Here is a 20,171-nt window from a genome sequence, read left to right as displayed (position 1 = left end):
CACAACCGAACCGAATCAAATTATAATTAATTATGAAAAAAATATGATTGTATAATTTGCTCACTTTCAAAATTCAACCTAATAATTTATATTTTATTATTAATTAATTACATAATTCAGAAATTTTATGAATTTAGGGAATTATGAGAACCCCAAATTATATAATTTATATTTAATTATTAATTAATTACATAATTTTGTTAAATCGGTTAACCGAAATTTACTTTATTTATAACTGAACTGAAAACCGAATAACCGAATTTACTAAATTATAAAATTGAATTGAACCGAATTAAAAATTTACCGAATCGAACCGACCAAATTTGGTCGATTAATTCAATTAAAACCGAATTATGCTCACCCCTATAAAGGATGACTGTTTAGGAGACATTTGGAACTATTAATCAATAAATATTAATTAATAAAGTGTTAGTCAGGTGATAAACGTTTATAGTAAAGTCATAAATTATATTTGTTATGTATGAAAATAAGCAGCCACTCACAATTATAATAATATAATATTTTAATATATAATTCATATACTATAATATTAGGCATGAGCACGTGCTTTACGGGTTTCTATTTTTTAAAACTTTTAAAAAATTATAAAGAAAATAATAAAAAATCAAGTAGCATAAAGACATTTTGATATAGTTGTAGATAGTTATAGGGGTCTTTTGAAATAATTATGAGTAGTTATAAGGATAAATTTGACATAATTGTAGGGGCATTTGGGAGAATTGTGGGTAGTTAAAGGAGTATTTTGAAATAATCATGTGTAGTTATAGGGGTAAATTTGATATTTTTGAAAGATGACACCGAATAGAGGAATATCATTTATAATAGTATAGATGAAAGAAAGTAATATATGATTATTAGTGTTTATAATTATATAATAATTAAATAATCATTTATTAGTTAATATTTTATAGTTAATATAATCCACTATTATTATTTTTTATTTAATTAATAATTATATATAATATCATAAGTAATTAAATTAACATTTTTTAATAAATATATTTTTATTCATAGATCAATTATTATTATTATTATTATTTTCTAAGTAATAATTTTATTTTATTAGTAATTAATATAATTCATATCTATGAGTATATGATTTCATAAGTGCCTTTGATATTGTGAATTATTTCTTTTTAAAGTCTTTTTTACTAATGGAAATATGATGTGATGGGTGAATATAGCAATGGTGAAGGAAATGATGGAGTAAAAGACACTAAAACCCCACAAGAAGGCCAAACAAGATGGTACCAAAAAGATTATAATGAAGGTAATATAATATTTCAACATATAATTCAAAATAATATAAAAGTTTTAACTTATTTTTGTAATAGTAATATTAATTGAACTAAAAATTGTATGAATTAATATTTTATGATTAACATGATCCATTAAAATTATTATGAGTAACAATTAATACAATTTCAATAATTTTCTAAGAATGGAAATGAAGTGTAGTTGTGAAAGGCTGAACAATGCATATTACGATAATATAAATTAAATTAAACTTTATTAGTTAAAGTTTATTATCATTGTTGCTACCTAATTATATAATTGTCCTCGAGATTGTGATCTATTCCTTTCTAAGTTACTTGGGTAATGGGACTCAATCATCGTTGTCCTTGAGATTGTGTTCTATTTCTTTCTAAGTTACTCGGGTAATGGGACTCAGACACAAAACGATATAATAACAATGGGAGAAATGATGGATGAATGAAACACTTAACATCGTATGTTAAAAGTAAGATGTGACGAATGTTGATGCGGTTGCATTGAAGACAACACAGGTAAGTGGCAATAAGAAGGTCAAAGAAGATAGCCAATTGCAATAATAAAAAGGAAGAGAGTGGCGGCAAGCAGATAAAGTATAAAGACGGTGGTGGTTGTGGCAAGAAAAATAGAAGATGATGGAAATAGACATAGCAAAGGAAAAGAGCAAAATGATGGTGAGAAATCCAAATGAACGATTTCCTATCTAGTTTTAAATTCATATATGCATCTAGTTGAGGAGGGAAGGAAGTGAAGAGAGGGAAGGAATGTTGGGGTTACTTACATAAAAGGCCGCCATGCAATAATAATGGCACTTATATAAAATATCCCTCAAAATAAATATCTTGATCTCTCTATAAAGCACACTCAAAATAAGAAGTTCTAGGGAAAATAACAAAAGGTACACAACTAATTGGTTACATTATTAGCAAAGGCGCATCGAAGAGAATGCTAGTCAAGTTAGTCATATATTGTCTATATGACCGAGAGAAGCAACTTAAGGAAGGGCATAAGGGTTAGTCAACCATGTGTTGTCCATCAGGAAAATCATGTCAAGGAAGGTGCAAGTCATATTAGTCATGTTTTGCCTGCGCAACTAGGCGGAGCACTTCAAAGAGGAGCACAAGAAGTGTCAACCATGTGTTGTCCATCAGACCAAGAGAAGCATTTCGAGGAGGGACTAGCCTACATGTTGCCAATTGACCAAGGGAACTTATGGGTTGGTTAAGTCAACCTAGAGGGCACAAACAGAGGGCATGTTCGCCATTTGAGAAGGTCAATTCAAGCACTTGCCCTTATGGAGAGAATCTCGCGCACAATATGGAGGTTATGGACTAGCCATTGAATGATTTGTGACATGGCACCCAATCAAAGTCTAATACCACACAATAAAACGTGAGGGGAATATGAATGACTAACATTGCATGTCAAGCCCAATTATATAAAGGGAGAGAGGTAAAGGGATGGAGGTATCTCTTAGACCCTAACACTCTTTCTCTTTTATAGACCTCTATTGAATTCCACCTTTCTTGAGTGATGGAAAGTCTCATAGACATCAATACAACCTCTTAAGTCATTCTTCTTTGATGGTATTGCAAAAGTGTCGGCTGCGTTGCACAATAGGCAGCTTCGACCATCAAGGATAATTTTCTTTTATTTAAGTGGTTCATATAGTAAGCATTTTGTATTGGATAGAATAATGCAAGGTTTTACACGAGTGGTATTCTTATATATAATTTCTATTTCATTCTCACATTATTTCATTCTATTTTTAGAAGTATCTTTCTGCATGTTGAACATAATTAGCTATTTAGCTTTCTTTTTTTAACATAAGCTTTAAAAAAATTAAATGCTCATTTTTCCCCTAAACAAATTACTCTACTAATTTTAATGGAAAAACTTATGAGTTAACGAAAAAAAAAAAAAAAAATTACATGTCTCCCACAATATGTTCTCTCTATGAGGTTATGTTTGGTTGCTAGAAATTTTTATTCCTAGAAATAGAATAGTAAATACAATATGACGATGTGATCATATATACATAATTGTTGTAATGAAACAAATAAGAAAGTGAAAAATGTGTAAAATTCATAAAAACAAATAGAAAAAAATAACTATTATCAAATTTTATCATAAGAATGACTTTCTTTCTTATTCCATATTGGATGGAATGAAACAAAATTTTGTATGAGCGAATTCTTTGTAATTATTTGCACCTTCTATACAATTCTCTTTGCATTTTTATTGAAATTTTTTTATTATTATTACATAAGAACTCCAGCCACCAACGAGCCCTTCGGACACCGGCACCAAAAATAAAAAGCTCAAGAGTTTAACCTCATGTCATGACAGAACCAAAAGCATTTATTTTGAAGTGCTCCCAACTGGGCCTCTTTATTAATAACTCTGTCTCAGAAGCACATGCTGCTTTGACAATTTCATGTGCCTTGGATGGTCACATGTTGTGGTGCTTCCTTCCCCACCAACATGAACTCCGAAAGGGACATGTCATAAATGGCAATGCAAGGACATCAATTATTTTTAGAATTCAACTGTCCAAGCATTACAGATGTTCAAGGTCAAATTTAGGTCATTTTTGGAGCTGTTCGGACTAAGAATTTTACAATAAATAAATGGAATGATAAAACTTATTTTTCATCGTTTGTTCAGATGACTTAAAATGAAAATTTATTCATTTTCTTAGGTTCCAAATAGAGCCTTACTACAATTTTATAATGACCAGAGGAAAACCAATCAAATTTTATATCCAACCAAAACTGCACCTGTATACAAAGAGAACCTTTCTTTCATCCCTTACAAGGAACTAAACAACAGAAAACCCTAGGCATTGTTTCCAGTAAATGATCATCTTTTGGAGGAAGGCAGGGAGAGATCTTTTAAAATATTCAAACACAGTATGAACAAATCAAATACAGATAAAATAATGAGCAATGTAAGAAACCCAACCCATAAAACCTACCATCGGCAATTTTTCAAAATAATCCCCTTTGTACATTTGCACGCACACACGAAGAGGGGGAGGGGCAAAGACAGAGAGAGTGATTCACAAGGCTGGTGTTTCACCAGCAGGCCCAGGGCGAGCATTCATAAGTGGCTGGAGGGCCTTGACAACGATGCTCATGTTTGGCCGGAAATCCGCTTCGTATTGCACACACAGGGCAGCAACGGCAGCCATCTACATTAAAAAGAAGGGCTTAGCAAATTGGAAGTTAAAAACTTGAGATTAGATTTCACCATCCTAGTCAACTTTGGTTACTACATTTGCACATTAGAATGGGAAGGCATTAGGGCTTATGGAGTTCAAAACTGCAGGAACTAGTAGTATGGCTGATTTTATCCAATCATTCACAATAACCAGAGTACAAGGACTTCTTGAGAGGCCAATGGTCGACAAATGTGGGGGTCACAGAACTACTTCAAACTCCTCTCTCTCTCTCTCTCTCTCTCTCACACACACACACACACACACAAACAGAAAGAGGAGGGGTGAGAAAAAGCTTGTTTTTACAATAATGGTAGTTTACAACCACAGCACAGACCAAAAGATTACTTTCAAGCATATATAGCAAACATCAATGCCATATATGAAGAGTAGCATTGTTGTGGAGGAAATGAACTCACAAAATAATGAAATTACACCACTCACTACAGAGCAAATCCCAAAAAATGAAATAAAAACAACAACAATAGCCTATGAAGCATGATAAATACCTTTGCAACGGCCTTGGGAGGGTATTCACCTCCCAGTCGTGCATCTACACACTGCCTCACCTTATCTTCACTGAGCTTCGGTGTAGCCTAACACATTCAAAAACTTCCTGTTATCAGCTAGAGTGCAAAGGACCATGGCATCTACAAAGTTTGAAAACAGGGCAAGAGTGCAAGTATTAGGGACTGGAAAGAATCCATACCCATGTGACAAGGCTCTGCTGTCCGCGTGGTAATGTATGGTCGACAGGTTTACGCCCTGTCAAAAGCTCAAGCAGTACAACACCAAAGCTGTATACATCACTCTTTGCATTTAGCTGTCCAGTCATTGCATATCTGCCAACACAAAGAAAAGAATGGCCAATTAACAGTGTTCAAGTCATGCACTTAAGGTCTCTTCAATCCATCTTGGAACTTCAAATATATAGTCAGTTAGATTGCTGGGGAGACATGGGAAAAGAAATGAGAACTTGGAAATCCAAGAACCCTTCTGGTCAAGGATTCAAAAAAGAGTTTCCATATTGTTGTTTTTGAAAATGAAAACAAGGCATTGTATCATGTACTTTTATACTCAAAAATGCATTTGGTTAACTGTCTTCGAACTTGTTCCTGAAAATGGATACAATGGAACTATGATTGGTTAAGGTTGATCCAAGTTACAGTTAATTAATAATAATACAAATAATAATTATCATTATTAGTATTATTATCATCATTACTATTACTATTAAAAAATGGGTTATACCCCATACCTGTCTCTCCATTGCATTTGAGAAATCAATATCCAAAAACATAAAAAATCATGTTCTGAAAACCTTTATTTTTCAGAGATGTTTCTGGATATGTTTCCAAAAACAGCTTTTTGAATACACTTAACTGAACGCAAAATTTATGTATTCTTTGTATCCTACATTTCTCGATACAAAAAAATGTATTCAAAACCTTAACCAAGCATGCCCTGAAGGCCTGTTCAGTTGTGTAAACCAGTTTTCGTTTTCTATTTTCAGTTTTCCAAATAATTACAAAAGTTCCACCTTGTTTTCCAATTCTCCAACATTATATAGGAAACTTAGGTTATGCTTGGTTACAATAGATTGGTAATACTTAGTTATATAAAAAATATGTTGTTATCATAAAGCAAATAATAAATAATCTAAAAATTTTATAAATCCATAACAAGGAATAGACAAGGAATAACTATTCCCAAATTTCATCGTGGGTATGTTTATTCATTTCTTATTACATGTTGGATAAAATAATAAGTAATTTATGAAGAATAGCTATTACCTCTATTCCCATATTTCTCATTGTATTCCATTTTATTCCAAGGAATAATAATTTCACAACCAAAAATAACCTTAGAAAACATATTTTTATTGTTTTCCAACTTTCATATGAATGTTTGAAAATTGGAAAAGAAAGTGGCAGTTTCTTACTTATTTAAAAAACTGGAAATAGAAAATAAAAACTATTTTTCAAAACTAAACATGCCCTAAGAGTTGCAAAGACTCAGGTGGTTATTGACACACATTTGGATTTTTTATACTGAGCAAAAAGAATTCCATAATTTATTTTCTTTTTCTATAAGTTCTCAGCAATAAAGCATTGCCAAGACTGCATAATGTAGTTTAATCAAATCTTAGATATCTAATCTCACAAGTACTTAACTACCCTCGCATTCATACATATACCAACCAAAAGTGCAAAGGAAAAAAAAAATTTATATGCGCATGCACTTAAAAATGAAAATGAATGTGAGTTACTTATTCAACAAAGTGCTTACTCAGGAGCGTGATAACCAAAAGTGCCAAGAACACGAGTAGAATGAAGACGCGCAGCCATATCAGGAGCTTGATTTGACAAATCAAAATCGGCTATCTTAGCAACATCATCATCAAAGAGTAGCACATTGCTGGACTTGATGTCACGATGGATGATGTGAGGTTGTGCCTTTTCATGCAAGTATTCAAGCCCTTTCGCTGCCCCTACAGCAATTTTAACTCGTTGTGCCCATGACAAGACAGGACCAGGTTGAGCTCCTTTAACACCTTTCCTCCCTAAATTAAAAAATAAACAAATGAACATTATAGACAACAATATTTGCACAAAGTACTGATTATATTAGTTTTGTAGAAGCAGTGTAATCTATCTCCGCCAAGTCATAATAGTCTCCAAACATATGTGAGTAATATTTGATCAGACTAAAGTTCTGCTGATCAGACATTATCCTTTAACATATTTCACAAAAACAACAGGCAACTTGTGCTACATACCATGAAGAATATCATGAAGAGATCCATTAGATGCAAACTCGTAGGCAAGAACACGTTGGTTTCCATCAGTGGAATACCCAACCAACTCAACAAAATTTTCATGTTTTAGCCTTGATACCATTGAAACCTGTAGTCATATATCAGTTGATAAACTGCTCAGTAACTTGGACTTCCAATTACTTACAAAAAAATCTGCAACCATGACACAACAAGAAAACTATTTACAGTAATGCAAATTACGCAGACCTGAGCTAAAAATTCATCATCCGGTTGTTTGCTGGCATCTAACTTTTTTATTGCAGCAGCCTGACCATTTTTAAGAACCCCATAATACACTCTTCCATATGATCCCTCCCCAATCAAAGCATTTGTACCAAAGTTATCCGTCACTTCCTTTAGCTCCTCCGGGGAAATAGCTGGGACTGCAATAGGTTGGACTTTTACAGCTTGAGCACCCTTCTGCACAGCTTCAGTAGCCTGTTGTGCTCTATCATTCCCTGTATGATAAAATTCAGCCAAGTTTTGTACCAATAGAATCACCAGCTAGAAACAAAAACACACAATGGAAAACCGTGCTAAATATGAAATTGGAAGGAAGTAGCGAGAATTAGGACAATAAGAAATATGCAAAAACAGGTATAAGGTTAATGAATAAAAGAAAACTGTTTTTGTATAGTTATATTTAAAAAAAAAAAAAAAACCAAACAGCTAATTTAGTGAAACTGCAAAAAGAAGAATGGCTGAGTGGGAGTAATCATAGTCAGAAACACAAAAATTAAGAATAAAATTGCAGCTTTTAGGGATAGAACATGGGAGCTATAATTCAATTCCTTATAGAATCAGAGGTATTAAACCCCCCCCCCCAACAAAAAATAATAATAATCATCATCATCATCTCAATGAATTATGTGAGAGTATCAATCCACGAGTTGAAATAAATTTTCATATCACATATCATATCCTTCATCCAAATCACTCAGAGCACCTTAAAACAACAAATTAAATCCAAATAATGACAGAACTGAAATAAAATTGCAGTTTGTTGAAGTTACAAGAAATATATCTGCCTGGGCAAACCACCAATAGTTTGAGATCACAGGATTACCCGCTGAATTTTTCACCATGTATGCACCTCCACCATCAGCTGTTTTATGGAGATCATCTTCCTTGCAGCAGCCAAAGCAGCTCATGATGATTTCTTCAAGGATGCCTCACTCTGCTACAATATTTTCATCAGTTTGAATTAGTAAGAAAAGAAAAGAATTTTTCTTTCTTGGGGGTGGGAGGCAATCACAACAAGGAGAATAGCACATGCTGTAGTAGAACAACAACTCAATGTTGAAGCAGTTTTCTTTAAAACTTCTTTCCTTTTTTGTATTCTCTTTATTTCCTTTCCTACTTTTAATTAAATATGTTAAAGATGAATTAAGATTTCCTACTTAGCTTCCCAACTTCTTGCAATTGAGGACAATATTAGGTAATTTCATAAAAAACAGCTAGATCATGTGCAACAAAAGATCAAAGGCTGCACCAATAGTGATTGACTCAACTCCAATAGAAGAAAATAGGATATGAGTACGACCAAAAATGGCAATTATAGAGGAAGAGTGATATAAACTTTAAAGCATGTGATTCAATAAAGTGATTTAGCTACAAGCATGCTAAGTGGAGAAAAACATAGTAATATAACCGCTCCCATCTAGAGGATTTAACATTTTGTAGAGTTGGGAGTTCAGATTAGTTGGAAGTTGCAAGTTAAAACAGTCTATGTACTCAAGAGTAGCTGGTTCGAACCAGTCGATTTGATTAAGTGTATAATCTTTAGACCACCTCAAAATGTAAGACTTCTAAGCAATTGCAGCATTCCAACAATTTTTGTTTCATGTGCTTGAGAAAGGCAACATTATAGGTGACTAACATGACATGAGTAAAGAAGTTTTGGAAAGTGTAGACATCTTAGCAGAGGAAGAGAAATACCAACCAAAATTCTGGAATCAGGATAATGCACAATGCTCTAACAACTCAATACTTCTACTGGTATCAATATATCCCCTTCCAAATTGATAGCTCATCTTGGAAGGACAAATGGTACTTATAATGAACTGAATTAACGTATACAGGAAGAAGCAACAGAACATATTTAATTGTCGCTTCAACTGAACAAAGGAAAGATGCCGAGTGCGAATATGCCTCAAACATTCCAAACTTGAAAAAATGCGCACTAATTGATCTTTTGTCATGGCTTGGATCTTGTATGCATCAAACCCTAAACAAAGAGTCGCACAACAATCATTCACCCCCACAGTCAACTAAGGGAATTGGACTCTACCGTACATCTCCCAGTCCAATAACCAATATCCAGGTCACACCATCCACGGATGCCCGAATCGCAAACAAATCAAAATAATTTCCACAAGCAAATCAACGTTTCCAGTCCAGCAAATATCATGTCCTCGAGATTACGACACACTACGAAGCATAATCCCAAGCAGAAGCAACCAGCGATTTAATGTTTAAAAAAAAAAAAAACTGAAGCTCGAGCCTCGAATTTTAAATTAAAAATCGTTTTACAGAACCAGAATGAATGAACTTTACCAAGAAAAGTAGGTACAGACGAATCAAGAACACCGATCAGAATGTTCGTCGATTAACAGCTACTGAAGTGTTGTCTCTGAGGTCAGAGACTTCAGAAGATCGATCCGAGCCTGAAATCAGAAACGTATGCTAGCACGGCAGTGTTTGAGCGAGAGAGAGAGAGAGAGAGAGGAGTGCGAAGTCGGAAGGAAGAGGAGGAGGTGCGCAGGATAAGAGGGGAGGGGCGTATGATAAAAAGCGCGTGTGATGGGGGAACACCGTCCGATGGTTTGACCTCGTTCACTATAGACTATAGTCTACGGTCTGACTTTCTTAACAGATCGGCGAGTGTTTTGTACGCGGGAGAGGTGAGCGTGGGACTTAACTAGGGCCGACACCGCTGCTGAAATTTCCGGGGGATTATGCTTGTGCACTTTCGTGCCCCGTGAATGTGCCACGCGTCAAAATCCTATTAGCTAATGACGCAAAAGTCAATTATGGGAGGATGACTTTGATCAAATTTGTAAGTCAAGTCCTCCTGCCTTTGGTTTAAAGGGAAGTTCGCCTAATGACTGACTTCCAAGGCAATACTTATACGACAATTTGACCCTATTAAGAATTGTTTTGTCACAAAATTTCCATGCGAGTGTCCTGCAAATACTAAAAATTTAGCATTTTAATTTTGAAATTTTCAGTTAGAAGATTGTTTGGATTAAAGATTTTAGTTAATAAAAGAAGTTTTCACTATATTTTCTTTTCATATCAAATACTATTAAAAATATAATTTTGTTTTATTTATATAAGAACTCCAGCCACCAATGAGCCCTTTGAATCCAGTGATACGGTACCAAAAGACTAAAAGGCAAAAGTTGGTAGTCTTTCATGTGACAACTTTTTTAATACTTAAATTATCTTTTATTATTCATTTAAAATTTAAATTCCTATTACGTTTTTCATTTATTAACACAATTCAAAATACCCTTTTAAACTTTTCTTTTTATTCTATATGGTTTCCCTTCGTCAACCATTTGTTTTCCAAGGATTCTCTTCACTTTCCAACATTTTGTCTTCCCATTCTTTTCATCTTCTTTCTGTTGTCTCATAAAAAGTTCGTACTTCTTCTCGTATCTTCCCAAGACATGGTCATCGTCTCATCTTCTTACATACTTATAGACCTATATATGGTAATTTGATTACAAACTCACATTGCACCAAAAAGAAAAGTTTTAGTAATACATGGGACAAGAAAAACTCTTAGTTAACTTTTCTTTAAATCTTCCTTTTCTTATCTTCAGTTGATAGATTATGTTTATTTACGATACAAATGCAGATTGAACTTTCTTTTTCTCCTTCTCTTTCTTTTGTTTGGGTTGAGAAATAATGAATGGAAATTAAGAAGCAAATGATAAGCAAAGAATTAAGAATGAAGCCGGTGAATTCTTATTTTAATTTAAAGGAAAAACATATATTGATGTTATCCTCAATTTGTTGGAAAAGTTTAGAGGTGTTATGATTCAATATTTCATGATTCTAGTACTTAAATTGTTTGCAATCTCGGTTGTTTACCTTGAAGAACTTATAGGCTTATTAGAAATACTGACTTTACTTTGGGTAGGCGTCTTATGAAGAATCACACACTTACAAATTTCGTTCTGATAACTAACTTCAAAACAATTCTATGCACATAAATTTTGTACAAGGAATTTATATTTTGAGAAAAAGTTCTACTTTACAGATGAAATTGATAAAATATGCAAACCAATGATGAGAATATGAAAAGAGTTCTTCTTTCCCCATTGCGTTAATTATATTTCTTGTCGGGACTAAGGTGTTTGTAACTATAATATTGCTTCATAGATATTCAACATGCAGGGGTGGCTAATAATTAATCAAAAATAATAATATAATTATGCGTAAACCAACTCTAATTTAGGAAATTTTTTATAACCTTACAAAAAGTAGATTAATTGCAAATATGTATAACGATTAATCATTGAAGTTGTAAAGTATTATTTTATAACTTAAATTATTATTTAATAATTAATTTTTTCTTCCTATGCATTGACAATAATATTAGTTATACAAAAGTTTGATTCTTCTAACCCAATAAAATAATTATTATTATTTGTAACGCATAAACTATGTCCCACGTAAAACGTGTTTGCCCATAAATAGTACTCACAAATGAATAAAGTAGCATTCCATTTGAAAAAAAACATATATTACTATTTTATTTTCTTTCTCTATATTAAATAGCATTATTATATTCTTTCTACGAGACATTCCAATGATCAAGTCTTGAAATACCCCTATTAGTTATATAGGTTTCAAATGTCGAGAGGAACGGAAAGGTATATGAGATGGGAAATGAATAACCTCCTATTATGTAACTTAGGCCCAATATAAACTTTTAATTGAAAAAAAAAAACTATTAAAAACAAAATTTTGTTCTAATTATAGTTAAAAACTTTAAAAAAGAAAAAGAAACAAAAGCTAGTAAGGTGTAGAAATATTTTTTTCTTAATATATTATATGTTGGCCCTAGAGTCGTGTCTAGAGGGGGGTGAATAGACTCTTTTGCAGGTTAATAAATTTTTCTACAAAATAATAAGACTTGACAAGATACAAGCAATTAAATCACAATATAAGCAAATTGAATAACACAATAAATAAAATAGGTAAGAGGGAGAAAAGCTTAACATCATAGTTTAACATGATTAGGCCTCTTGCCTACGTCCACGCCTTGAGTCACACTCAAGGGTTGCAAATCCACTAACCAATCTCTTTTGAAGACGGAGAAGCCTTTACAATCAAGGAACCAATCTACTCATGCTCACCAAGAGTCGATCTGCGAAATTCACCAAGAACTCCTTCAATCTGATTCACCAAGAACCCCAAGTTCACCAAGAACCCTTTTACAATCAAACGAAAGTGAAAAGAATGTGGTTGATACAAAAGATGTTCCTTCTTGAGTTGATTACAACACAAAGCCTCACACTATTCTCTCTGGTAAAGATTCTTGACGAGAATAAAGAGTAAGAGAGATTTGAGTAATAAATGATGAACTAAATACTTGCAATAATTAATCAATAACTAACAAAGGTATTTATTAAATGCTAGTAGCTTGTATTTATAGGTAAAGGGACAAATTAGCCATTTTATTGTTGTTGGGCATTTAAAATAATAAATTACTTTGAAAACTAACCGTTTTTCGCCCGTTGGAATCAATTTCCGAAACAAACCGTCGACGGGTTCCCTTAACCATCGATGGTTTACTGTAGGCCAAAATTTAGCGCGTTTGTTGAAACCGTCAAAACACCTGGCATGTTTCTTTTCCTTTGAGTCCATAATCATGGTTTAAACTAGACCGAGATCAAATATATAAGATATTATCATACTAATATCGTTTAAAACTTGTCCTTATTAAAATATATTTGATTATAGGATATCTTGTATAAAATGCATTTGAAAACTCACTAAGTTTGTTCTAAGAATCGTTGATATCCTATATACTAGGATGCATATGCAATTGCTCAACTCATACTAAATATACTCGCTAGAATCAAAACTACAAGAGTTACAAATTATTCCTACCTCAAGCGCATCCCATTATACATATGTGACTTTACATTAGCTTTAGTTGGTTATGCTTGGGTACATCCGAGTGAGCTTTGATCTTTACTTCTTAAGTGCGCACTTGATTTTGTGTAACAACCTGCTTAATAAACTAGTTTTTTTTTCTTTTTTTTGTACTATAACAATCTACATGCTCTGATACCACACTGGGAGTAAACCCAATCAATAACCTAAGCAGTGAGAAGCATAAACAACATAGGCATTATCATTTGAACATATATATACAATATCACACAATACCAGAGTACTACATGTTTCCCAAAATATGTACATATCTCTGTTCCCAAGCACCCTCAACTAGATAGGGTATACAAAAATCATTCCCAAAAATGTACTCACTCTCTAACAAGGCACCACTGAAGTCCCTCAACCTGCGAGCCTGATCTGCTCGCCTACTTGGAACACCTGAAAAATAATTCACCACTGTGATGAGTCAACGCTTAGTAAGAAGAAATATGCTATTACTAGTGTGTGACAAATGAGCTACTATATCATGAAAATCTATTTTCAAATAAACATATATAACTGAATATATACTGAACTATAAGTGATAAAATCCACCACCCCTGTCCCTGTTGCTTAACATGACAGTATTGGAGTTTATTATTCAAAATACTTCTAATATAAGTAAATATGTTCTCTGTTTCTGCAAATCTATACATACGTAATAATAACTAAAAATGTTCCCTGTGGCTATATGTGTGTCATGACTTACCCCCTCATGACACGGTTGTGTGGCCCGTAGGCGGGATTTACCCTGACTGGCCAACCAGGAATAAATCACTAATACTCCATCAGTCGATCTGCCCACCTTAACCCATATTTGGATGGGGAGTCTAACCTCTTCAAGGGCCTAGGTGATCGACCTTACCATGTATTATCTAAATAGGTGGTTGCACTTATAAAGTAACATAATATCTGTAGCAATGGTACCGTGCTCTGTAGCTGCAAGTCCAACAAGGTCTGATATCATATAATATATTTCTATATATATGTGATTTACCATGATTCTGAAGCACTGAATTAACCATGATGTTGCATAACTACAGTGTAATTCATATGTCGTAATACTGAGAACTGTATAATGATAACACTGAAATTGCATAATCATAATACTGATATTCGTGTAATCTTGGTACTGAGATTCATAAAATCATGGTACTAAAATCCATAAAATCATGGTACTAAAATATCGTAAAATCAGGATACTAAAATATCGTAAAACTTATATTCGTACTATATTCATATTCAAAAGCCACACGATACTATAATACATAATTTTCATCATTAAATAAACTGTATAATATTTTTAAAATACCTAACATAGCATATTTTTCTTACCTGACTACTGGAAAGCCCCTATGAAATACTAGCCTAACGCCCGTAGGGCCTCCTACAAAACACCTTGAAAATAATTTTTTTCAGAACTAAATATCAGTATTTCATCGCCTACATCATTTCTTATAACTACCATAAGGCCAAAAATAGGTTAAAAGGTTTTACCCTGAATTTGGGATGAAATCCTACTTCATTTCCCCAACGATCTACTTCGGCAGTCTTGTAGAGAACTTCACCAGGAGTGTCGTGGCAGCTTCAGATTGTCAATTCGGCCTCTAGTGGGGCTGAAAATGAAGAGAGAAGGGAGAGAGAGAGGAGATATAGAGAAGCCAGAAATTATGATTAAAATCCAAGCTTTTCCTACTTATAGGGTCAGATTCGTCAACGAAACACGTCACCTCGTCAACGAATCTTTCAGTAAATTCATCGACAAAACCCTATATTCATCAACGAAATTTAGAGCAGCCCGATTCGTCTCTCGGTATTTCTCATCGACGAAACCCTGTGTTTGTCGACGAATTTCCTTCTGCGCTGGTCGACGAACCCCTGTATTCGTCGACGAGTCCTAGCAATTTCCTAAAATTAAAATTATCCCCAAAATGTAATGTCGTAGACGAGCGTGGATAGACTTCTATTTCTGTATCTATTTTCTTCCCTGTTATTATTATTAAAATGTTATCATTGTCACCACATTTTGCGTTTGCTCCAGTATCATCATGTTGTTCCTGTACTAATTTGATGTGCAAAGATTAGTTTAATTAAGAATCACTAATGGGTTGTTATCATCAAAATATGTCATTTAGGATTATGAAGCCACTAAGGCTAACAATCTCTCCTTTTTTATGATGGCAAACCATTGGTGTTCTTACAAGATATAATCTAAAAGTCCTTCTCAATTTATGCATACTATTTGAAAGAAATGAAAATTTTACTCCCCCTTACTGTATGCATATTAGGCATGATAAAACTATTTAACTCTACATTTCACAACCATGCAATTTTCAAAAAGTTCATTTAATGTAGAACAGCAAGCAAATACTAAACTTTCATCGAAAGTCGATATATCCAACAAATCTGAAGTTCATTTTGAACAAGTCACACATTTCAGATTTACTCACATATATAGTAACCATATGTGATAATAACATCAACAACAAGCAATGTCTATAGTAACAGTACTTAACAACATAAGATATGGCAACAGTATCTCAACAATGTCAAATAACATAAGCAATGTCAATAGTAGCAGTACTTAACAACATAAGATATGACAGCAGTATCATAACAATACCAAATAACATATCAATAGGATCAATACTTATAAGATTTGGCAACAGTATCTCAACATTGCCAAATAACGTAAGCAATGTCGATAGTAGCAATACTTAACAATTTAACAGAATAAATACCAAAATACCAAACACTAATCCAAAGACCATCCAAACACCAATTCATCAGCAGCATACTTCTCCCCCTTTGATCATCATCAAAAAGAGGGGTCCTAGTTACCTTGCATAAGAAGATCAAGAATTAGAGTAAAATTAGTATCGATGTTGTCCAGGCAAGTGTTCATCCTCTACTCCATTGATTCTAGGAACGCGTTTACCTCCAGCTCGAGCCTATCAAGACGCTACAAAATAGGATCATTTGACGGTCCACTACCCTCAGGTATGTCCATATACGCATTAGGGATATTAGGTTCTCCTGCTGTTGCAGCCTCCTATACCATTGCTTCCTTTACCTCATCAATGGGAGCTCATGGTTGATCCTGCTTTATCCAGATTAAGGTTTGCTCATCCCAGACAAAATGCATCCGTCACAAGGTAAACTTAGAATATGCATCTTCCAATCTTGGATTTACCTCATCAGCACCTGTGAAGTGTACATTGTGATGGGAAAAGATGGTTGTAAGGAGTTGTCCAATCACCTGCCTAGAGTACGCTAAACCCGACCTCAAGATGGTCTTGAAAAGATAATTTGTATAATGGGGTGAGACACCTCTTAGTAAGAAAGATTAAGTTAATATCAATGTGTGGTCAACATGCATTTATGCAATGTACTCACTTTATACTGCTGAAAATACTCATATCATTTTCATGATATAAAAAATTCAGTAAGTAAATAATATCATTTACATAAATCTATATGTAATGACCTGCTACTTATATCACATTTTCTTTTCTTTTTTTTCTCTTTATCCGTATATTATAAATGTCATCTGTTTGAAATACTACTAGTAAACTTAGGCTCAAAGGAGCACTGAGAAAAACTCTATACACCTAAGTAGCGGTAACTGTAAAACTATAAACTGTCATATATACATATACAATACCAAAAAACTATAATACTCTGAAGTATATTTACAACACAAAACACTCAGTGACAACATCAAAAACCTGGAATCTACCTCAACTCACTGGCAGGAAAATATCACCTACCCTCTCAGCAAGGGCAGCACAAGACAACCTCTACCCGCGGCCCTGATCTGCTCGCCTAGCTGGATGTCTTGTAAAATAATAAGTCACTAGGATGAGACAACGCTCAGTAAGTGGAAATATGTTATTACTAGCATGTGGCAACTGAGTTACACATTTAACATACTGAAATAATACTGATACCTGTAAAATGAATAAGCAGATATACTGTATAAAGCTCATGTAATATGGTTTAAAATATAACTGTGTATCTAAGCTTGCTATCTATACATACTGTTAATATAATAATATAATTGTTGTTGTGTGATATATCTGTACATAGGAACTTCTGCTATATCCTGGGATCTGTATGTCATGATATATCTGTAACGCCCCGAACCCTTAAACCCGGGTCCGGCGCGTTATACCTGATAAAATTCCTAATAATCCATAATTAACATAACATACGCAGTGGAAAACATAATCATTATCTCCATATAACAATATACCAGAGTTTACTAATTCTAACTATAATCCATATTATCCATTCAATACCTGCATTTCCATATATATATATACGTCTCCAAAAGCATTTCAGTATTTTCATAACCATTTCGTTCTCAACAGGCTTAAAACATAAAAACTTAAAACATAAATATTTACATTCCCCCAAAGTATATAAAAATATACCCTTTCTCTTTGTACAATCCTCAGAAGGCTAAAAACCCTCAAGCTCTCTAAGCCCAACCTCGAGGATGTCGTGAAAAGAAATAATCATATTCGGGTGACACATCTCAGTAAGGGAAGAAACATACATATTAAAACAGCGTGTGGCTAACATGAGATAAATAAATATCATTTTTATTTCATTTGCAAATCATCATATAACATTGAAATTGTTTTCTGAACCTAAACAATCATATGCAAATATTTGATTACCCGCCCATGCAAGTAGCACCCCTCTGCTCTGATACTTAGGTAACCCTAAGGTCACAATTAAAACATATCAAAGCACTCACCTTACTCAGTAAGCCCTAAAGTGGTAGATTAATCTTGTACTCACACAGTTCAACAATAGTTTACCAACAAAGGCCCTAAGGATAGGGAATTCTACCCGCCCATACAAGTAGGTTTCCTCTGCCCTAGTGCGTTATGCAGCTATTGCCACATCTGAAGCTACAAGTGCACTCGCCTTACTCAGCAAGTCCTCAGGAGAAGAGTGCGCCCCGCCCAAACGTAACATGTTCTACATACATAAATACTTATAATATCATAATACATCATTATTCAATTATTCACATTCTTTCATGTTCATAACTTAACATTTCCTTGTGTTTCACTTTAAGTGACTCTTTCCCATTTGTATCATTCACATTTCACATTTCATTTCATTGCATTGTCATTCCTTGTCATTTCATTTCATAACATTTTCATTTCATTCCTTTGTACTACAGCTGCTCTTTAGCAGTCATTTGTTAGTCTACATAGAAATGCTCTAGAATCTACTACAGTTAGTCCACATAGAAATGCGATAAAATCTGCTAACCCAGCTTTTAGCTGTTGTACCTTTACATGGTTGCATTTAATATATACAGGCAACATTGTCCATATCATATTTTATTCTCATTGCTTTACTTACTTAGCCTGCATCTCATACATTTAACATATATTTGCATAGAATCTCATGTTACACAATTTAACAGTAAAATTCATACATATTTCTCATAAAATAAGTCAACCCACATTTAACATTTATATGCTTAAAATACAATTCATTTCTACTTAATTCATCAGAAAATTCTTTTCACTTCCATTTGTTCACTTTCACACATACACAACTATATCGACAATCCTAAGCTCAGAAAACATAAATTTCATGGCTGGCATTTTAAACCCACATAAAAATATATATAAATAAATAACACATAGTCATTTTTAATTCATGAAAAACCTGATTAATATATAAATTTCCCCCTTACCTGAATTCTTGAACTACGCTCACAGGGACTCTGAAAAATACCTGCAACGCTCACCTGGACCCGAAAATTAAATTCCTAATTCCAATAAATTATTCCTAAATAAATATTATTTAAATATTTCCTAGGGCCATAATTCCTAAATAAATAGTAATACCTGCAAATATACCCAAATTTCTTAAATCTCACTCTCGCTTTGGCGTAGGGCTTAGAAAACCTCAACTGGAAGTTTACCTATGTCAAAATGACAGCAATCACGACTAGGACCACATAGTGGTACCCCATCGTTGATTTAACAACAGATTTAAAGCACAATTGAGAAAATTGGGAAAAATTACCTTTCCCCAGGAGCAGTACTTAAGTCGTTCCCATGAAAAATATGCTCCAGTAGAAATGTCGGCAACGGAACCAGGAATCCAACGGCACCTTCCGTTTCCCGATCCGCCGCAAACTCGTCAAGAAATTGAGAGAATGAGAGAGACGGAGATGGAGGTGGCTGCAGCGCAGGAAAAATATTCAGGGGTGGGGGGCGGCCACTGACTTCTCTGTTCTTCTTCTTCTTCTTCTTCTTCTTTCTTCTTCTTTCTTCTTTTACTTTATATATTATAATAACTTAGCTATATTTGTATATATATATATATATATATATATATATATATTTATATTATTTCAATTAGTTTTTTTTTAAATCCAATGTAAAAATATTTAATTTACTAACTAATTATTTAATTATTTAATTTATCTTTATTTTATTTTATTTTTTTCTTTTTCCCATGCCATTCCTTTTATTTATTTATTTGTTATTTTATCTATTTTATTATTATTTTAATCATTTAATTTTTTTTTGGTATTTACAATATCCCCTCATGATAGGGTTGTGCGGCTCGTAGGCTGGACTTACTCTAGTTGGCCTACCAAGCAAGTCAATCTGTCTCTTCATC

At 33.5% G+C, this 20,171-nt stretch overlaps 1 protein-coding gene across 2 annotated transcripts; it reads right to left on the bottom strand.

Moving 5' to 3' along the window:
* Positions 1-4,026: 4,026 nt before the first annotated feature.
* On the bottom strand, positions 4,027-10,429 carry LOC131156342 (pto-interacting protein 1). 2 transcript variants are annotated; one of them, XM_058109949.1, is made up of 8 exons: positions 9,888-10,429; positions 8,398-8,511; positions 7,539-7,789; positions 7,293-7,419; positions 6,803-7,076; positions 5,223-5,355; positions 5,023-5,109; positions 4,027-4,486 (listed from the first exon to the last, which is right to left on the bottom strand). In XM_058109949.1, exons 2-8 carry the CDS (start codon positions 8,480-8,482, stop codon positions 4,355-4,357), a joined length of 1,089 nt encoding a protein of 362 aa, XP_057965932.1. In that variant the 5' UTR covers positions 8,483-8,511; positions 9,888-10,429; the 3' UTR covers positions 4,027-4,354. The 2 variants fall into 2 exon arrangements, with proteins under 2 accessions (XP_057965932.1, XP_057965931.1); XM_058109948.1 differs by having other exon boundaries at positions 8,398-8,508.
* Positions 10,430-20,171: the final 9,742 nt, after the last annotated feature.

The sequence above is a fragment of the Malania oleifera genome, chromosome 5, assembly GCF_029873635.1.
Source record: "Malania oleifera isolate guangnan ecotype guangnan chromosome 5, ASM2987363v1, whole genome shotgun sequence".
Classification (NCBI taxonomy): Eukaryota; Viridiplantae; Streptophyta; class Magnoliopsida; order Santalales; family Ximeniaceae; genus Malania; species Malania oleifera.
Note: the sequence above shows the minus strand (reverse complement) of the source record. Positions and strands in the feature narration are given on the sequence as shown.